Below are 20203 nucleotides of genomic sequence, written 5' to 3'. Positions count from 1 at the left end.
GGTGAGCTCCAGCTGCCGCACATTCTCCTCGGACGTCGCGGCCCTGGCGGGTCCCGGACGGGCGAGGTCCTTGGTCGATTCTCGACCCTGCCGGAACTTGCTGCACCACTCCGCCACGGCCGTATAAGAATAGCAGCAGTCTCCGTACACATCCTTCATGCTCTTGTATATCTCCTTGGGTTGACGACCCTCCGCGGCCAAGAACTGGATGACCGCTCGCAGAGTACCTTTAGACGGGTTTTCTATCACAAACGCCATTTTTGAACCCATCTCTATCTGATGTTCACCTGCAATAAAATTAATATATAGTTAGCCTCACATATTACCAACATAATTTTGTAGATATTATTTTCTTGAAGTCAGTAAAAAATGTTGGCATCACAACAAATCATAGCGTATATTAAACCATCATTTTGCCTAAATAGGAATTCTAGTCTAGAGGCACAAACTGCACTTGACACCAGATATTTATTGATATTTCAAGAATTCACAAAAATTAAAAATATATCCAAAATATTTCTTATTTTAGTCAGTAACAAGTCTGTCCACATTATTTTAATATTAGAGCTGGAGACAAGTTGTGTTCAGGTGCAAGCAGCATCACTCTTTAAAAATAATTGTTATTTTCAATTTGTTTAAACGCTTACTCTTGAATACAGAAAATAAACAAATAAAAATTACAAAACTCTTAGAACAGAATATCCCCTTAACATAAAATCAATATATCGCGAAAATATCAATACACATTACATACCTTAATTAATCCCAAAGTCGGATGTAGTAGAAAAGTCGATATCTGTAAATGAGAAAATATTATAAGAAAAACATATCAAACCAACATTCAAGGCAGGAATAATCAAAAGTTCAGTTAAAAATTCTGTTTTCATTGATGAGAATCTCAGAATAGCGTATAAAGTCATCAAAACGGTACAATGACAGCTTTTTAGGAAACAAAAATGTTCTCTCCTTACCATTTTATCATGCTCCTTAAAATGGAAGGCATTTTCATTTGCATTTTATGAACCTGAAATGCAAAAAACAAAAATCAACCTCAGTCAAAATAAAAAATATTTAGTAAAGCTTTAAGCAAAATTTAAATCAGGTACCATGTTATCATCAAGTTTATGCATTATGCCAGGGATAACTATATAAACATCATTTTTATGTATTTTATGACAGAAAAATTACTAAAAAGATATCTTACTGGTATATGTTGGGAGGTTCATTCAATGTGTTTCAAACCATTAATGCATCACCTGGTCTGAAAGAAAAACTACAATTAAAAAACAAGTCAGGCATTAAAAAGAACTATACATTCATATTTATAGATCAGATACCATGTTATCATCAAATTTATTCATTATTATGACAGGGATAACTATTACAGACATCATTTTAAACATTTAAGAACAAATTAATATCAAAATCAACTTACATTATGAAATAGAGCCAAATACAGTGATTCCAATATCTTCTGATTTATCTGCAAAAAAAAAAACATTCACACTTTAGTTATAATAATAAAACACCACAATACACTTGAATGTATTAAATTAATCAGTAGAATAAGCAGCCAATGATTAAAATCATTAAAACTTCAGACGGTAATTTTTATCATCATGAATAATGCTTTATTTTGAAAAAAAATAATTGTAGGTTCATTACCTTGTAATGATTCTAGAAGGCGTCAACCATGCTCTAAGAACCAACTAGGGAGGAAACAATCCTTTAATACAGAAAAAAAATTTTTAGTAGATGCTTAATTCATACAATTACAGAATAAGATTAGTAAGTTGTAAAATCAGAATGAGTATAATCACAGATAATCATATTGACTAGGGCTAGATAATGTACTCATCATTTTATCACAATACAGAACAAAAAAATAACTAAAAAGCACTTTCAAAATACTTACACATGGTTACTAGTAGAAGTAACTGCGGGCCCCTTGTGTACATTATCTGCAAATAAATTTATCTTGTTGAGCAAGTTTTTAAAAAATTATTAACACAACTTTTTTTAATAATTTGTCAGTTAAAAAGTATCAACATAACATATTCAGTCATATGCTTGTCTAGTTTAAGATCATCATAAAAAACATACAAACAAATATAAATATAAACACGATTCTTACCAGTATTATTTCAATCGGTTTTTTCGTAGAGTTTATTTCACCATTGAGACATCTGAAACGAAAAACATAAATGCATACGAGGGCACCAGCGTGACAGCTACGATATAATAATACATTTTATCAGAATATTCCGATTATGTGAAATCATTGATGTTCATACGAACGAGACAAATTGTCTCATCATTATAAATATAAAACGCCTTATGTTTAAAAAATACCTTATCCCTATAAATAATAAGTTTATATGGTTTAGTTTTATAACATAAGAATATCAGAAAAGTTTATGATTAACAAAACAAGAGCAGATTTAACTCACCTTCACCCGGCCAATGCCAAGGAAAAAATGAAAGTTTCACGCACAGAACAGTTCAGATCAACTGTATGCAGGAAATAATTTCTCCCCTAACAAATCAAGTGTTACCATAACAACTGCCCCTTAATTTATGTAACATAACATTATTTAACCGAAAAGTAAGATTTAATTATATTAACTTATATTGTAAAATATAACTATATCAGTAAATTAATAGCTATATAATTAATATTTTTATATGATTGTTAATTTTGATAAAAAATCTATGGTTAGGCAACCGATGAAACAGCGACATTTTAAGTTTAATATGATTTCCATAAGAAATATGTAATTAATAATATTTGGACCCTGTTTAGAGTACATAATAAATTTATATCTATTTAAATATATATTCATTTAAAAAACATAATTCTATGTATGACATTCCACGTTGAAAAAGTAAGGTTATACGGCAAAATGTTTTGCTCTTTAATTTATTAATCCCTTTCACAGAATAGCCAATATTTTCGATTCCGTATTTTGTGGTACATAGACATAGAGCTATTCTTTGACTTTGTTATTTTAAAGATGGATTTTGTTGAAAACTCTGGGTAGGTTATCGCGCTGAGGTTTATCAGTGTTGCTATTGGATTTTTGTAACTTGTTAATAGGTCGAGTTTAGAGGCTCCGTGTAAAGAAATTATTGAAGATATTGAGGATCTTATATCTTCGCAAGATATAACACCCAAAGAGAGGTACAGCTCCAAGAAATATGTGAAAGTTAAAGCGAGAAAGAAGAAGGAAGAATACATTGCTCCACCAGTGGGTGACAATATTCCTGCTGTCGAAAATATTTATATAAAAACATGGGGTTGTGCTCATAATACTTCAGATTCTGAATATATGGGAGGGCAGTTAAGTGCTTATGGCTATAATGTAACTAATGATAAAGATGAGGCTGAACTCTGGATATTAAATAGTTGTACTGTTAAAAACCCAGCAGAGGACCATTTTAGGAATGAAATAGAGTCAGCCAAGAAACTGGGTAAACATGTAGTATTGGCAGGTTGTGTCCCACAAGGTGCCCCAAAGTCTTCATTTATTCAGGGATATAGTGTTATTGGTGTTCAACAGATTGATAGAGTTGTTGAAGGTATTATGAAGCACAGTTATATGTGTATATTTAAATTAAAATATGGTTTTCAGTTGTGGAAGAAACTCTTAAAGGAAATACAGTAAGACTTTTGGGCCCCAAAAAAGAAAATGGTAAGAAAACTGGAGGTGCATCATTACTTTTACCTAAAGTTAGAAGGAATGCTTTAATAGGTATGTTTTTATTATGATTTTTAATTAGTTTTATTTGATTTTGTTATCACATAATTGTTGTAGAAATCATAGCCATTAATACTGGATGTTTGAATCAATGTACTTACTGTAAAACAAAACATGCTAGGGGGGATTTGGGAAGTTATCCACCAGAAAAAATAGTAGAAAGGGCTGTAAGGGCATTTGAAGATGGTGTTGTTGAAATATGGTTGACTTCAGAAGATACAGGTAAAATCTAAGTTTGTTCTATTAAAGAATATTACAGTAATAATATTTTAGGAGCTTATGGCAGAGACATCAATAGCTCTCTGCCAGAGTTATTGTGGAAATTAGTGGAAATAATTCCAGAGGGCTGCAGGTTGCGCCTAGGTATGACCAATCCACCATATATTTTGGAACATTTGGAGGAAATAGCAAAAATTATGAATAATCCAAGGGTATACAGTTTCTTGCACGTACCAGTTCAGAGTGGAAGTGATGAAGTACTTGGGGACATGAAAAGAGAGTATTGTAGAGCTGATTTTGAACATGTTGTTGAATTTCTGAAGAACAGGTAGCTACTCAATTAATACCCGGTATTACTAATTAATTTTTGTCCTTTATAATAGAGTACCAGGTATTACCATCGCAACAGACATCATATGTGGGTTTCCAACAGAGACAGAGAAGAATTTTGAAGACACCATGAGTCTTTGTGAAAAGTATAAATTCCCTAGCTTATTTATTAATCAGTTTTTCCCCAGACCGGGAACCCCTGCTGCTCTGATGCCCAGAGTTGATCCTCAAGAGGTCAAGAGCAGAACAAAGAGGCAAGTTGTGTTTGGTAAAATATAAATTTTTATGCTAAATTCTAATTTCCATTATAGGTTGACAGAGCTGTTTTACAGTTATGAGCCATATGGTCATAAAATCGGAGAGATTCAGTATGTTCTTGTAACGGAGGTTGGTCTCTATTTTTCTTGCAGAGGTAAATTCATTAAAATATTTTGTTTTTTAGATTTCCCACGACAAGAAACATTATGTGGGTCACAATGAGTTCTATGAGCAAGTACTATTACCGATGAAGCCGGAATTGATGGGACGACTGGTTAGAGTGAAGATTGTAGGTGCAACCAAATTCTCAATGACTGGGGAACCTTTGGATAAAAGTTTGATTCCAGGCCTGGCAATTCCTTCAAAGGCAGGAACTACTAGTGATAATAAGGTAAGTTTTTGATTAATCATTTAGGGCAACGGAGGTAATTTTTTTTGTTTTTAGATTTGGGTTCCCTTATTTTTAGTGCTAATAGGAGTGTTAATCAAATTGTTTTTGGTGTATTATAAGACATGATTATATATAGGGATATATTTATAAATAATTTATCTCTTTATTGTTTTTTTTCCTCTAAAATCTAACAGTATCTGTAGGTATTTATTATTTGCGTTTGGAGATGGGTTAATAGGCTTAATAATCCTTTTTTGAAGCCAAGATGTTGCGTTTATAATGATAACAAAAGGTGATACAGCAACCACTAAAATATTATTTTAAATCCATATTTTCATTTACAACATTGTTAAATTGTATTTATGAGCTGAGAAGTGAACCTGGTGCGAACTATTAAAATATTTAAAAAGTCCCTATTTCAAACTTTAAAGTACATTACCTTCTTGATGTTCAAACCGATTTTGTAGATCGATTTGGTGAAGGTGTTTGGGCAATTAAAACACTGAACACTGGATTGAATTGAGTCGCTCTCTATATTTTACAAACAACTCGTTTAAAACCACGACACAGAATGAATTAAGATGGTGGGATTTTCATCCTGCCCGGGTGGCTTTAACACGAGTATGTACCGTAGCGTTCATACAATATTATATTTCATGGCAACTATTCTAGCATTTATTTATGCAACCATATATACACAAGCGCTTTCACCATATAGACGCATCAACCCAAATATTTATATGTCTAACAATAAATTGTATCATATTTACATATTTGGTCGAAATAACTAATGATATCAAAAAACTAATACATCATTTCCAATGTTTTGACTTTTCATTATCTTTGTCTATTGAAGCGAATTATTTATTTGTCACTAAATCCTACAGGTTCTGTATTATATATAATGCCTATACTCAATATAACATTCCAACTGCACTTATCAATTCGGTTTTTTTTGAATACTTACTAAAACATACTCGATAATTGACTTAGCTATAATTTTGATTACTTAAGTACTTTTAATATTTCAATTACTCAGTTATTTGATTTATATAAGTTATGAAATGTTTGGGATTAAAGGCAAAACATTTTAATAGAATTTAAACTTTAATAGAGATTAAAAATTAGAAAATTTATTGGAACGACCGAACAGGCAACTTCAAATACTAGACTCTTATTGTAATATTACATGCCAAAGCGATTTTTTAGAATATCCAGTGCCATATCAGTAACCTTATATGACATATATTGTGCTAAAGTAATATCTATAATGAAATTATTGTTATGAATTATGGATATAGAATAGAAAATACGGAGCGCTCTTCAATGATTTTTCAAAGCATATAAGTACATCAAGCTCTCCATGAAAATTGATAAAGGCAAATTCAAATTTTAATAATAATTTCATATTATATAGCAGACGTAATCTATGACTTGCATTATGATGCATTTCAGACAAATAATATAATAAAAATATATAATCAGATATATGTGTATATATCAAAATAAATAATATTGTAACAGGAATATCTGGTAAATAAAAATACTGTTTACTTGATATGATCTGCTATTTGACTTAATACGTATGTATATTATAAACTTATTAACTAATTTAAATTTATTGTACATAATTTTTCCTACACCAGTTTTAGATTTGGGATAGATACAGTGGTTTATGTTTATTCAAAAGTTATAGAACTATATACAAGGTTTAAAAATAAATAGTTATTTAGTTGTTACAGGATAGAATATTCAGGGAGTATTTGCTATACGATTGATCAAGTCCTCAGTTGTCATGTCGTTTCCTGAAAATAAATATTATCACATAATTTAAAATTTTTTAGCAATTTTACCTGAATCAATTATTCGGAATTTATTTTGGGCTATTGGAACCTTGTAACGGTCCATTTCTTCCTCGTTTTCTAAAATAGGCGCTTGGCCATGAATAACCAAATCGATTTTATACTCCTCCATCAATTGTTCGGTTATCTGTAAGTAATAATAGTTAGTTTCAGTAGGATATGTGGGGGTACTCATCACCTGGTAAGGAGCGTCAAGAATAACGTTTGAAACGTATCGGTAAGAAAGCACATTCATGGCTCTTTGCAATAAATTTATTAGAGGATATTGTGGACCCTTACGCCTTCTCACTTCTTCATCACTATGTAAGCCAACAATAAGGTAAGTGCCCTGGATATGATAAACGTTTGGATATGTTGTTATAATGTAGTAATTTTTGCAATTACCTGTTGAAGTGCCTTCTCCAAAAAGTCAACATGACCTCCATGAAAAAGATCAAAACTGCCGTCCACATAAATGATTTTATCCTTATTTTCGGCTGGTATAATTCCTTCTAAAAACTGCTTGAGTGTTAATACATCTGTTATGAATTCATGTGAATCCGTTAACGGTGTTTCTGTGTTGTCTTGCTTGTGGTTCCCTGATACTTCCCGTATTTTCCTTCTGAGTTTAGTGGTGGATACACCTGGCGTTCTTGGAACAGTTCTTTTTATTTTTAAAATAATTATAAATATGGATAATTATTATAATATTGTATATATTTTAAAATGATATTAAAAAACTATTGAGATATTTTGAAGTACCTCGATAACATACTTAAATCTATTTGCATCTTTTACTTCCTGATATGTATCCCGACCATCAGCTGTGACTGTAATATCATCTGCGTGAATACAGAAATTGCAATTGTATTTTTCCAGGACTTTTACAGTGGTCACATAGGGTACTCCTTCTACCACCTCATCCACCCATTTTATGGCTCGTACCATTTTCGCACTTTAAAAATATTCACTTAAGTAGACGTGTATCACGTTAATAAATTAAGGTAAATACCGCTCCTCCATGGTGTATATAGGCTTGCGTTTTTTGTGAATTTCAATTTCTTCATCGCTGTGCAGCCCCACTATCAGACGACCTCCCAACCCTTTGGCTTGTCTAAAAAAATTGGTATGTCCAAAGTGGGTAAGATCAAAACTGAAAAAGAACAATACATTTTGATAATACTACTTATTGTAATAACATAAATAGTGCAATTCATTTGTTAATAATCCTCCATTAATAATAATTATTGCTAAGATCACAAATACTGATTGGGAAACAGGTTGAAGAAATTATATGTGGATTCAAAAACTATGTCAATATTTAATTTAATTATAGTAAAAGTTTAATTAAATACATTTTTATTAAAGTACTTTATAACTTTGACGTAAATAAGCACATATAATAGTATGATGAATGTACTTACCAACCATCAGTAAAATGTCTGATATCACCAATATTTTCCTTTGCCATGTTTGCTCGCTAGACTTAAATTACACTTGTAACCAGAAGCTATAACACAGTAAAAAGAGTTGTCACACATAAAGTAGTACCCCAAGTAGAGTTTATATACATAAATTCAAATACCATTTTTTATAAAATTTTTCTATTTCTATTATTTGAGATAATGTTTTGTACACCGAACAATATATTGATATCAGCTTTGTTATATTATAATCGATTGTTATAAAATATTTTTATTTTTTTATAGTAACATAAGTGCGTTATGATTTGTAAGGGCTGTCCTACTATTATGATAACACTAGCAAATCAAATCAATACAATTTTATTATATTGTTTTAAATCTACAATAAGTTTTTTAATTATAACAAAAGTAATACAAATCTTTCTTTATTTTTATTTTTCTTCATATATGAATTGATTCTTTGTTTCACTATTTCCAATTGATCTTTTCATCATTTCTCATTGACATCGAGTTTAAAATTAGTCACATAACTTTTGGGGGTCACGAAGACCCAAAGATAACCTGGCAACATAATCCTAACACACTCTCTATGCTTTCAGATGGAAATCAAATGAAAAACGAAATGAATAACATATTATTGCGCCAGGCTCACCCATCCATGAAAACTCAGAATCACTTCCAGTGGATGGATTACAAGTAGTTCATAGCTTGAAGAGAACCAATCGTTGCAGCTAGTGATTGGATACCTGGGAAAAACAAACAGTGCCGGTTGGATCACACACAGGGTGGGTATTTGGTGTTTCTGTTACACCTAAATATATGTTGTTAGATGACTATAACGCCTCCTCGTTTTTTATATATTCCCAGTACCAGAATCGAACATTCAGGTTTGGGTTTTTGATACAATTTCATTCAAAATATAAAATTACTATTTTGATCATATAGATGCGAAAACGTGTATTTGATGCTCCTGCTCCTCCTCCTCTTCCTTAGAGTTTTTTGTTACTTGGTCTGACACAGAATGGAAACCATGTTTTCTGAATACTCGGAAAGATGCATTACAACAGGTTTGACTAGGTTATATAGGGCTGCTTATGGCCATACCCATTAGAACCACCTTTTTCAGTTTATTATTTGATAACTGCTCATATCGAGTTTAAAAGTTGGCACACATGGTAGGATAACCTTTATGATAACGAGAACTTGCAAGAACTGGATGAGGTCCAGTGGTTGAAATTCTGGAGGTTGCAAGTTAACCCAAAACCCAGGCCATCTTCATACATAAGAGGCGTTTTACACCGTGCATCTCGCGTCTTCCGGGTCAAGCCACCTATCTCGGTCTTCTCTTCGACCGAAAGTTTAGGTGGAACCTTCAGCTTCAGAGGTTCCTTCAGAAAGGTTAAGCTATCATCAACTTATTGTTCTCGCTCATCGGGCCAGCAAGCTCCCTATCCCCATCAAGACTCTCTTATATACGACGCTGATTCGTTGAGTCGTGTTGTACGGCTCCGGCGTTTATTTCAAATACGCCTCACTCAGGTGGAACGTATCCCGACCTTTCAGAATAAAATTCTCAGAATGATCAGTGCCCCATGGTTCATTAGGGACAACCGAATCCATCGAGAATTAGATATCCTCCAAGTTCAAGATTTTATATCCGAGCTCTTCTCGAGACATACCTCCACTCGTCTTTCGGATAATAAATGTATTACCGTGCTGGTCGATATCTTATATATATTTTGGCTCGTAGTCTTATTCTATCGCAGCCAACACCTCTCCGTCGTGGTTATATTTTCACCCCTAGTGATAGGGTGGGGTTTAATGAGTAGCCTAGAGATAACCTAGTACAACCCGCACTTGCGGATCTTCCTGACTAGGTATCCATAATAGGATTCCCCTTTCCGGTTTCAGGCCAAAAAAGGAAGTGAACGAGGGAAAGGAAAATATTACCTGGCATAATTCTAATTTATTTTCTATGTTTGCAGATAAGAATCAAATAGGAAAAGAACCTTGGAACCAGTGTAAGATACCTGGGAATAGCTTAATGCGCGAAACTTCAATTTCAGCCAGCGTCTTCCGGAATGGTCTAAGTTAGTCATTAGTCAAATCGATACGTGTTAAAGCCCAAGACCGTGGTTTGGAGTTCAGGTTAAGCAGTTAGGTCCAGTCCAAGTCCAAGAAAAGACCTTAAAATCAATTATGAATTTATAGTTATATAATTTATATTTATAATTATTAAGTATATTAACATTAAACCCCTTAAGTTTTTTATTTTAAATAAATTTTGATTTATCTAGTAATTAGAAAATATCAATAAAGTTGTTTTTGAAAAAATAGATATTTGTTTCAATTTCCATCCAAATTTCCATTCATGATAAAATATATGAAGAAAACAGAATCCGCCTCATGTAACAAACATGAGACAAGCTGGAGGAAATTTACAATTCGATATGTCAGCATCGGATTTGATATAAAATAATTGCTATTAATATTATATATATGCGAGGAGGTAAATTTGATGCTCCTCTCTGACGATCGAGAAAGAGAGCAAATATTTCTGTCTTTCTCGCGCATGTTATATTAGGCAACTAAATATACATTATTAGGTGACTAAAACACCTCCTCGCTCTTATGTATTCCTGGTACAAGGATTAATTTTTACGAACGAATAATAATTCATTGGGATTTCTGTCGTACAACTTGTCATTAGGATCACATAAATGCGAGGAGGTAAATTGGATGGCTCCTGTCTGACGATTGAGAAAGACAGCTCATATTTCCATCTTTCTCACACATGTGATATGCAACTAAATAAACATTATTAGGTGACTAAAACACCTCCTCGCTCTTATGTATTCCTGGTAAAAGGATTAATTTTTACGAACGATTGGGATTTCTTGTGTTCGTAAAATTTCTGTCGTTCCAAATTTTAACTTGCTATTAGGATCACATAGATGCGAGGAGGTATATTCGATGCTCCTGTCTTACGATCGAGAAAGAGAGCTAATATTTCTATCTTTCTCACATATGTTATATCAGGCAATTAAATATACATTATTAGGTGACTAAAAACACCTCCTCGCTTTATGTATTCCTGGTACAAGGATTGGTTTTCAACGAATGATTGGGATTTCTTGTTTGTCTTCGTAAAATTTCTGTCGTTCCAAATTTTAATTTGCTATTAGGATCACATAGATGCGAGGAGGTATTTTTTATGCTCCTGTTTGGAGAGGGATAAGGACCTCTCGCTCTTATATATTTCAGGTAAAAGGATCGATTCGAAAATATTGAAGTTTTGAATTTTTATTGAATTGGGGTTTTCGATTTTTTTTCCACCATTTTTTGTTGTGTTTTTTTACGAAGGCGATAAATAAAAGATCATAATTTAGTATACAATCTATTTATTAATTTCATCAAGTTAAATTTCCCTCTTGATATATGGTTAAATAGAACATTTATTTTATCATACAGATCAATTATTATACATAATTTTAATGTAAATTTATAACATGTATATGTAAAGGTTAATAAGCAGTATGAATAATATGAAAAAAAACTCAATATATTTCAAAGTAATAATTAACAGCAAAAATTAACATTTATATTAAAAAGGAATGTTATTAAAAGCAATATATCACACAATATTATTTTATAAATAAATAATTAATATAATAAAAAAATAATATAATAAAAAAAATAAATAAATAATAAATTAATACATATAATACCAACGTAAGATATAATATAAAAGGTATAAATTAAAAAATGATTAATAAATAAAGAAAAATTACAAAACAAATTAAAAATTGATACAGTAATTCAAAATAGGACTAAGACAGATAATTCTGAGACGCATGGTTCAGAATTGATAATTTTTTGTTTAAATTATTCTGTATTAATTAATATAATGAATATAATTATAAAAAGAATTCTGATTTCTTCATTGCTGGATTTGTAGCTGTGGTGCTCAGCTTCCTTATCAGTTCCAGTTCCATTTCCTCTTTCTTCTGGTTTCTATTTTTGAATTCTTGATAATTTTTGATTACACGTTGAATTATTTCCTCCGTAGTCGTGCTGTTTCCTAAAGAGAAAATTGAACGTTAATATAAAGCAGTTTTATCTTGTGTATTATTAATGTACCTGAGTTAATGCTTTTGAATTTGCCCAATGCTGTTGGTACTTTATAAGGATCTTCTTCATCTTTCATTTTCATAATAGGTGTCTGTCCGTGGATAACCAAATCGATTTTAAACTCATCCATCAGTTGTTGGGTGACCTACAAAATTGATAGGGTTAAGTTTTAAATTAAGACAGACAGAAATGGTCATTACCTTGTAGGGCGCACCAATGATCACGTCTGAGACATATTTACATGCAAGCACATTCATAGTACGCTCAAATAAGTTCATCACAGGGTATTGGGTACCTTTATACTTCTTTATAACCTCGTCTGAGTGCAATCCGACAAGTACATAATCAGCCTGAAAATGTTTAATGTTAATCTTTAATCCGCCAATAAACTACTTGATTTTTATAGTGATGTGCTTACCTGTAGATGTACCTTCGCCAAAAAATCAACATGTCCTGCGTGGAGTAGATCGAAGGCTCCGTCAACATAAACAATTTTGTCACCCTTCTTTGGGGGGATTCCGTCCGAAAAATTCCAAATTTTTAACGCCGTTGGTAAGAATTGATTAAAGCCAGTCCAAGGAGATCTCTCTGAAGGAATCTGATTGATGGTATCGCTGTCTTCGTGATTTTTTGAAAGTTTCAATATCCTTCCTACCAGATCAGTAGTCGATATACCGCACGTCCTTAGTACTTCTCTATTTATTTTTACTTTTGATGTAATTAATACGGCACGAAGATAATTATCTACTTACCGATATCGTCCTGCATTCTTTACTAAATGATAAGTATCCTGACCATCAGCCGTGACTGTAATATCATCTGCATGGACGCAGACGTCACAGTTGTGTTTATCCATGGTGTCGAGTGTGGTGATATAGGGTACATCTTCCACCACCTCATCCACCCATTTTATAGCTCGTACCATTTTTAAACTGAAACATATCCTTTTGAACAGAGGAAGTTTATATTAACTACGAAAGAAATACCGCTCCTCTTCGGTATAAACCGGTTGTCTCTTATGATTTTTTATTTCCTCGTCGCTGTGCAATCCTACGATCAGATAGCCGCCCAAAGCTTTAGCTTGCCTGAGAAAATTTGCGTGTCCAAAATGTACTAAATCGTAGCTAAAATACTTAAATTTGATTATTTCAGAATTTTAAGAAACTATTTATTTGTTCCAAAACAACACTGTACCATCCATCACACCAAAGCCTAGTTCCACTATTTTTCTGATGGGTCTGCATCAATGCTGCTATAAATTTGAAATTGCTCCACGTTACATTGACAAGTTGACGTTGATTGTTGATCCATATTTTATAATGATTACATAAACACCTGTGACAATAATAACATCGTTAAATTAAATATTTAAAGTTTATTTTTCATTTTACCTTCCTTCTTAAGCTCCCCACTAGTCTCTACAATATATCCGTTAGTTACAAAAAAATATGACTTGTATCTAGTAACATTAACTATGTTAACTAATACAATAGTAATTTCTCTAAAAACAATTTTACAACGATAATAAACTAAATATCTATGAGCAACTAATATACTGTGTAATTTAAAATATACACTAAACCTATGTAAATTAATGTTCACATTCCTCAACGGTAACTAGATAGAAATACATGTGTGTAGGATATTTGTGATGGCGAATGCGCGAAAATTATGCACTCCAAATTTTTGATAATATATTAGATTATCAATTTTAGTATATTTCTATACTGTTATAAAATCGATAATTAGCGAATACTATTGGCAGATATATGTATGTTTACATATATCTCCAAAATTACATATTATGGAATTTTAAAATAAACAATTTAATATTTTATAAACGATTTTACAATACACTTGTCTTGCAGACATGTCAGTGTTGTTTTACTGAACATTTATATGAATGTTTTAACATTTATATGGCGAATGCGTTGGGAACTATATTTTATACATGTATATCAGGTTATATATATATATATACATAACTCATCGGAATAATTATAAATAACACTTTATATTGATATTATTTATGCAAATAATAACTAAACGTAAGGAAATTCCTTTTTCAAACTGTGGCAAGAGTTTATACTAAAATGTGTTTTTCCTTTAGATTAAAATACCGATAGATGGGTGGCATTGTCACCGCCTCAGTCTACCTAATAAGTTTTCAATTCTTACTTCTCATATGAAATTGTTCAAGTAAAAGTGCGCTTTCATTCTTATATAAATGAAGATTTTTTGTGCCTTTATAAAATGGCGAATGCGCTAGTGGCAAGACAGTACAATTATTTACTTCTAGAGGAACAACGTAGATTTGATACACTTATGTTCTTAAATTATTGATTATGATCTTTTACAGATCTTAAACAAGCAAATTGTAAGTAGATATGATCGACATATACATACTGATATAATGCTGGATACCTTTTAATTAACAATAAAATTATATACTTATTTTACTGTATACACAACTTTTCATTACACATTATAAAAAACTTGAAAACGTAACTTACGCAATCGTGGATTCAGACATTTGTCAACTGCTTTCGATACCTGATTAAAATCTACTTCAGACTCGCTTTTTCATAAAATGGGTTTCATGATCAAGCCTACTTTGATGAAATGATTCAGGTATATCTCAGCGACCTATAAAGGTATTTTTTTTTAGTTTGGGTAATGTATAGATAAGCCATAACATTAATTAAAAGGCGCGTTTATTCATCTGGTGGATATTTATTAACACAATAAATTTTATAAGGCAATAGCAGTTCCAAATAATATAAATACATCACTAATAGTAGTCTTTGCAAAGTACGAATTATATAATATTCGTAAAATAAATGCTAAAATAAAAAGAACCTTTCATTATCACAAACAAAATCGAACACTTTATTGAAAAATAAACACGAAATTTGTACATAAATCGTATGCAATATTATCCATCACATACAATGATAAAATATAAGAATATATAACAGTATTGTAAAATAGATGACCTTTGATAATATATAAAAATTCGAATGAACGAATAAATAAATAAAATAAATATTGACTTTTCAAACCGATATGCCGATTACTGTTCAACCAGTAGCCCTTCAAGGACCAAATATAAACAAAATGTGTTTTTATGTATATAGACATTCATACAAAAACGACTACTGGAACTTTTTAAAAAATCTTTGGTCTCTAAGACTAATAAAAATAATCATATAGATTTACCGCGTTAAAACAAAATCAATAAGCCTTGTTATATAATGTAAAGGAAAATGCCTTTGTAAATGTAAATACACAGCACTGGTACAACAAACGTTTGCCCCCATTTTAAAACATTAACTAAATACCCGTAAAATAACGTTACAGGCAACATAATTCCGCCAAATATGCTCTACATATATTTTTTACAATGTTATAGTCTCTAATTGGGTTTCACAGTTCCATTTAACAACTCCAGTTCCTTCTTTTCCTTTTTTTGGTTTCTCTCCTGGAACTCCTGCCGATTCCTTATGATACGATCGACTATTTTATCCGTCGTCATATCGTTGCCTAGAAAACCAATAAAGATCTACCATCTTACAAGACAAGAAAGTATTAGCAGCACAATATCTAACACCACAGTATCAATAAATGGTGAATGCACTATAACTATGTAATGGTAGACGAGCAACGACTATATAATGGTGAATGCGACTTATTGTGAAAATATGTTTCAGTATATCGAGAAAACAAATCGAACCTACCTGAATCGATGTTTATGAATTTCCCAAGAGCTTTCGGTACCTCGTAAGGATCCGTCCCATCTTCGTCGTTCATGACGGGGGTTTGACCGTGAATGACCAAGTCTACCTTGAAGTGATTCATCAAATCCAGAGTGACCTACGGCGATGTTTCGGTTGTTATGGTGCAGGCGTAAAATGCATGTTTTTATGTACGTACCTTGTAGGGTGCGCCGATGACGACTTCCGAGACGTATTTACAAGCGAGCACGCTCAGTACCCGTTCGTGCAAATTCATGATGGGGTAGTTTGAACCTTTATATCGATTCACCACAGGATCTGTGTGTAAACCAACGATGACGTAGTCACCCTGTAATTATTTTTATTAAAATCCGCTATCAATTGTATTATATTGATGGATATTAGGTGTCAAAAGTAATCCACATATTTTTTAAATTGTATTTTGTACAATTGCTTGACAAAAAGTGCCATTAATTAATGTTTTAACAACGGAAGTTCACGGAAGATACTGAATTTTTTGCGGAACAATTTCAACAAAGTAATCAATTGCATACGGTGCTGATATAGCATGTTTAGATACCAGCTTTCTTCTTCTGAGATTTACTGAAGCCGACCTCATCTCCAACCAAGCAAGCCTCTAATGTGCAAACATAATATGTCGTGGCGCAACACTGTTGCTTTATTTAACGACGTAAGATGTTGACTCCGCTTATAATAAACAACTAAAACGATATTGTATATGCAAACAAAGTATGCAACATATACAAAAATAAACAAAGCAAGATATTAAAAAGAAATATAGTTATAATAGAGCTATAAAGGTGAAAACAAACTTAGTCAATTTACGTTAGCGAAAGTAAGAATCGCTAAGGAATTGAAAACATTTGTTTGATGGTCCAACACATCGCCCATGCCTTTTTCCATTTGACTGTTATTTATTTGTGGTGTTTGAATCTGTTTTCTTTTCGAAATATTTCAGCTTAATGCTTGTTTCTCAGAATGAATATGTTTATTATAGTAACACCCCACTGTTTGTACAACATTCGCAAAAATTGTTCTTTCCCACGGTGATAACTTTATTTTGAAAAGACTTATGATGCTTTAAATTTAGATATCAAACGGATTACTTCTACAGACCCCTATGTAACGTATTGTTCAATAAGTTTTGTCGTACTATATATAATAAAAATAACACTACTAATTCTTATACGAGGTATGTTCAAAAAGTGACGGTAATTTCGAAATTTTGCAGATATAGTTTGCTTGATCACAGTGTTTTGCTTGTGTTGTTAACTTTGGTACCGTTACATTCAAAACAAACGAATTATAGGTCAATTTTTTTGATTATACTCATCACTAAAAAATATATTTTCTGGTTTACAAAAGAAAAATAATCAAGACAACATATCCTCCCCCAAAATGAAAACAAAAAACTGTCGCGAAAACCGGTGCAGTACGATTAGTTGGTTACGTCTAGGCTATCTAGAGCCATTCAGGCAGTGTATAAAATATTTCAATCCATAAAATTGTATTTTTCTTAAAGAGCGACAAAAATTATTGAACAAAATGGCAATAAATAATACTCACCTGTTCACGAGCCTTTTGTAGGAAGTCCAGATGGCCGACGTGGAACAAATCATACGCACCAGCTACGTAAATAATTTTGTCACCCTCCTTCGGAGGAATCCCATCTGAAAACTGTATAATTTTCTGTGTGGTTGGCAAGAATTGGCAACAACCCGTCCAGGGCGATCTCGCTGAGGAATCTTGACCCATGGTTGTTGAGTGCTCTTTGGCTACGCTGTACTCATACTGACCTTGTCTGAAATGATTTCTTGTGAGCAGCAGCATTCGCCCTACTAGGTCCGTTGTTGATACCCCTGCCGTCCTTTGTACTTCTCTATTATTATTTTGTATATATCAGAATATTGCTCTAAGACAAACTATAAAATATGATAACCACCTACTTACTTATATCTCTTTGCATCCTTTACCAGCTGATAGGTATCCTGTCCGTCAGCTGTGACCGTGATATCATCGCCATGAACGCAAAAATCACAGTTGTATTTGTCCAATGTCTCCAAAGTTGTAACATAAGGCGCTCCTTCTACTACCTCATCCACCCATTTAATGCCCTTCACCATTTTCAAACTGAAATATAATATTAAAAAAATTCTTAAATAAACTGTAAATTATCAATACCGTTCTTCTTCTGTAAACACTGGAGGTCCTTTATGCTTTCTTATTTCTTCATCAGTGTGTACTCCCACTATTAGATGGTCTCCCAAAGCTTTAGCTTGTCTAAGAGAGTTAGCATGACCGAAATGTACCATGTCATAACTAAAACATATCGAAGTGTGAATGAAGGAACCTCTAATTTTACATCAATTATATGTTGGCGTAATATAAGACACATACCATCCATCACACCAAACTCTGACTTTTTTATGCTTCCCATTTTGGTACCCGTTCTGCATTTTCCTTTGAAATAAATTAAAAATTTATGTTAATTTGATAAGGTTTATAATGTGTATTGTTAATACATAATAATTAAGAAAATATATGAATGAAAACTGCTTTGCATATTTGTTTTATTTTATATAAATTATTATTGAGGATATATAATTACCTTTAAAATATGATTACTTATGGTTTGAGTTATAACAAGAAAGTTTTTGTAACACTGATAATAAAACTAAATGTTTATGTCAATATGTTTTGTTTAAAATTAATGTGTTTTTATTGTAGCGTCCTCCCACGATTCTAAAGTTAATATGAATCAAATAGAACCAACTACATAAATTTATCAATTTTTGTGGCGAAAGACTTTGGATTATCACACCACTACACAATGTTGCCAGTTGAATCAGGAACTCCCCTTTCTCCAAGAAACTAAAGCATTTCTAAGAATATTCTATATTATTTTAAACATTTCGAATTAAACAATTGCAAGGTTAATTTCCACTTTTTGTCTATTACCAATGTGTAAACTGATAATGAATATATATATGTTTATATAATTATACAAGCATATTTATTGAAGCGCTGGCAATATCGCACAGGTGAGCACTTTTTTAATTAAATACTTAACCGGTATGTTTACAACAATATTTGAATCAGCAAAAGCGGGTTTATTATTGTTGAAAAAAAAAAACATAATAATACAATTTATTATATGTATTAAGTGGATATTAAAAATAACAATGTTATTTTTTCCCAAATACTCCGAAAAGTTTACATTGTGCTTACTTTAATCATAGTGACCTTGCACGGATAACCTCTTGTGCTTGTTTTTTTTATCGTCCTATTGATAAATTTAAATTCCCTAGATAAATGCGATGTTAATTATTTTTCATTTTTCAAGCGATAGAAAATTCCTGACACCATTAAAGACGTCCGAATATTGCAATTAAAAGTAATATATAACACTAACTAGTATGTAAAAGTACGGAAAACGCGATAATTAAAATAGATAGAATACTTTAAAAATCCCAATCGACACATGTCAGATAAACTAAATATTTAAAATAAAAAAGATATACAGTATATGTTATAACTACAACAGACCGTCATCTATCACATTTTTCTCTTGAATGAAATATATTTTTTAAAACAGTTTTCTTCGTCAAAATTTTGATGTGGTGCCATCTCATCAAAAAAATAAAGAACATATTAAAATAGCTCGAAACTAGATTTCTTCTTTGTCGCGTAGCCATCTGTTGGCCCCTCTCTGCATTAGCCTTTTATAGAATTCTTTTTCAGTGTCAGATTATTAGTTTTCTTTTATCAAAGTCATATTGTGGCGTCATCTAGTGCGTATCGGCCGAAAGTGCCGAGAAGCGGAATCGTTAATGTATAGTTTTCTGCCATAAAAATACTTGTTCTGGTTGCCAGTGACATCTAGTTATTTAGTAATGTATTAAGACTGTTTTCATTTTAAATAATATAAATATTATGACATTTATTGGTTAATTTACTTTACATTTTAGAAAAAAATTAAATTCACTTCTTAATATGCAATTTTATCGGTCAGTACATAAAATAATGTACTTAGACTATTAATCAAGATAAATTTACAAATATTTTGTAAGGAATTTTTTAGTATTTATTCTGAGAA

At 31.8% G+C, this 20203-nt stretch overlaps 5 protein-coding genes and 1 non-coding gene across 10 annotated transcripts in view; 1 reads left to right on the top strand and 5 right to left on the bottom strand.

Annotated features, from left to right (window-relative positions):
- Cypl (peptidyl-prolyl cis-trans isomerase-like 1 Cypl) overlaps positions 1 to 20203 on the bottom strand; it is a 95162-nt gene that overhangs the window by 63409 nt on the left and 11550 nt on the right. The window lies entirely within an intron of this gene.
- Positions 2027 to 2097, bottom strand: LOC143204378 (small nucleolar RNA SNORD27). Its single transcript, XR_013007599.1, has one exon. It is a non-coding gene; the product is annotated as a small nucleolar RNA SNORD27 (small nucleolar RNA).
- On the top strand, positions 2773 to 5120 carry LOC143204002 (threonylcarbamoyladenosine tRNA methylthiotransferase). Its single transcript, XM_076416404.1, has 10 exons — positions 2773 to 2885; positions 2940 to 3037; positions 3098 to 3579; positions 3633 to 3752; positions 3816 to 3980; positions 4032 to 4305; positions 4361 to 4561; positions 4619 to 4694; positions 4750 to 4956; positions 5011 to 5120. Exons 1-10 carry the CDS (start codon positions 2865 to 2867, stop codon positions 5080 to 5082), a joined length of 1716 nt encoding a protein of 571 aa, XP_076272519.1. The 5' UTR covers positions 2773 to 2864; the 3' UTR covers positions 5083 to 5120.
- Positions 6565 to 8377, bottom strand: LOC143204013 (ethanolamine-phosphate cytidylyltransferase). 2 transcript variants are annotated; one of them, XM_076416430.1, is made up of 7 exons: positions 8222 to 8377; positions 7810 to 7950; positions 7573 to 7752; positions 7203 to 7461; positions 6997 to 7146; positions 6810 to 6945; positions 6565 to 6761 (listed from the first exon to the last, which is right to left on the bottom strand). In XM_076416430.1, exons 1-7 carry the CDS (start codon positions 8266 to 8268, stop codon positions 6709 to 6711), a joined length of 966 nt encoding a protein of 321 aa, XP_076272545.1. In that variant the 5' UTR covers positions 8269 to 8377; the 3' UTR covers positions 6565 to 6708. The 2 variants fall into 2 exon arrangements, with proteins under 2 accessions (XP_076272545.1, XP_076272546.1); XM_076416431.1 differs by having other exon boundaries at positions 7203 to 7449.
- Positions 11614 to 14988, bottom strand: LOC143204012 (ethanolamine-phosphate cytidylyltransferase). 3 transcript variants are annotated; one of them, XM_076416428.1, is made up of 9 exons: positions 14866 to 14988; positions 13744 to 13770; positions 13547 to 13687; positions 13339 to 13476; positions 13105 to 13284; positions 12771 to 13047; positions 12553 to 12702; positions 12362 to 12497; positions 11614 to 12302 (listed from the first exon to the last, which is right to left on the bottom strand). In XM_076416428.1, exons 3-9 carry the CDS (start codon positions 13594 to 13596, stop codon positions 12139 to 12141), a joined length of 1095 nt encoding a protein of 364 aa, XP_076272543.1. In that variant the 5' UTR covers positions 13597 to 13687; positions 13744 to 13770; positions 14866 to 14988; the 3' UTR covers positions 11614 to 12138. The 3 variants fall into 3 exon arrangements, with proteins under 3 accessions (XP_076272543.1, XP_076272542.1, XP_076272544.1); XM_076416427.1 differs by lacking the exon at positions 14866 to 14988 and having other exon boundaries at positions 13744 to 13835; XM_076416429.1 differs by lacking the exon at positions 14866 to 14988 and having other exon boundaries at positions 11929 to 12302; positions 12783 to 13047; positions 13744 to 13835.
- On the bottom strand, positions 15066 to 19649 carry LOC143204011 (ethanolamine-phosphate cytidylyltransferase). 2 transcript variants are annotated; one of them, XM_076416425.1, is made up of 8 exons: positions 19336 to 19649; positions 18505 to 18567; positions 18289 to 18426; positions 18058 to 18237; positions 17674 to 17986; positions 16286 to 16435; positions 16090 to 16225; positions 15066 to 15895 (listed from the first exon to the last, which is right to left on the bottom strand). In XM_076416425.1, the coding sequence occupies exons 2-8, from the start codon at positions 18561 to 18563 to the stop codon at positions 15768 to 15770; spliced, it is 1104 nt and encodes a 367-aa protein (XP_076272540.1). In that variant the 5' UTR covers positions 18564 to 18567; positions 19336 to 19649; the 3' UTR covers positions 15066 to 15767. The 2 variants fall into 2 exon arrangements, with proteins under 2 accessions (XP_076272540.1, XP_076272539.1); XM_076416424.1 differs by lacking the exon at positions 19336 to 19649 and adding an exon at positions 18716 to 18939.

The sequence above is a fragment of the Rhynchophorus ferrugineus genome, unplaced genomic scaffold, assembly GCF_030347505.1.
Source record: "Rhynchophorus ferrugineus isolate W39M unplaced genomic scaffold, kcgeb_rfMv2 rfM10, whole genome shotgun sequence".
In the NCBI taxonomy this organism is placed as follows: domain Eukaryota; kingdom Metazoa; phylum Arthropoda; class Insecta; order Coleoptera; family Curculionidae; genus Rhynchophorus; species Rhynchophorus ferrugineus.
The sequence above is the reverse complement of the archived record's forward strand: the minus strand, read 5'-3'. Positions and strand labels throughout refer to the sequence as shown.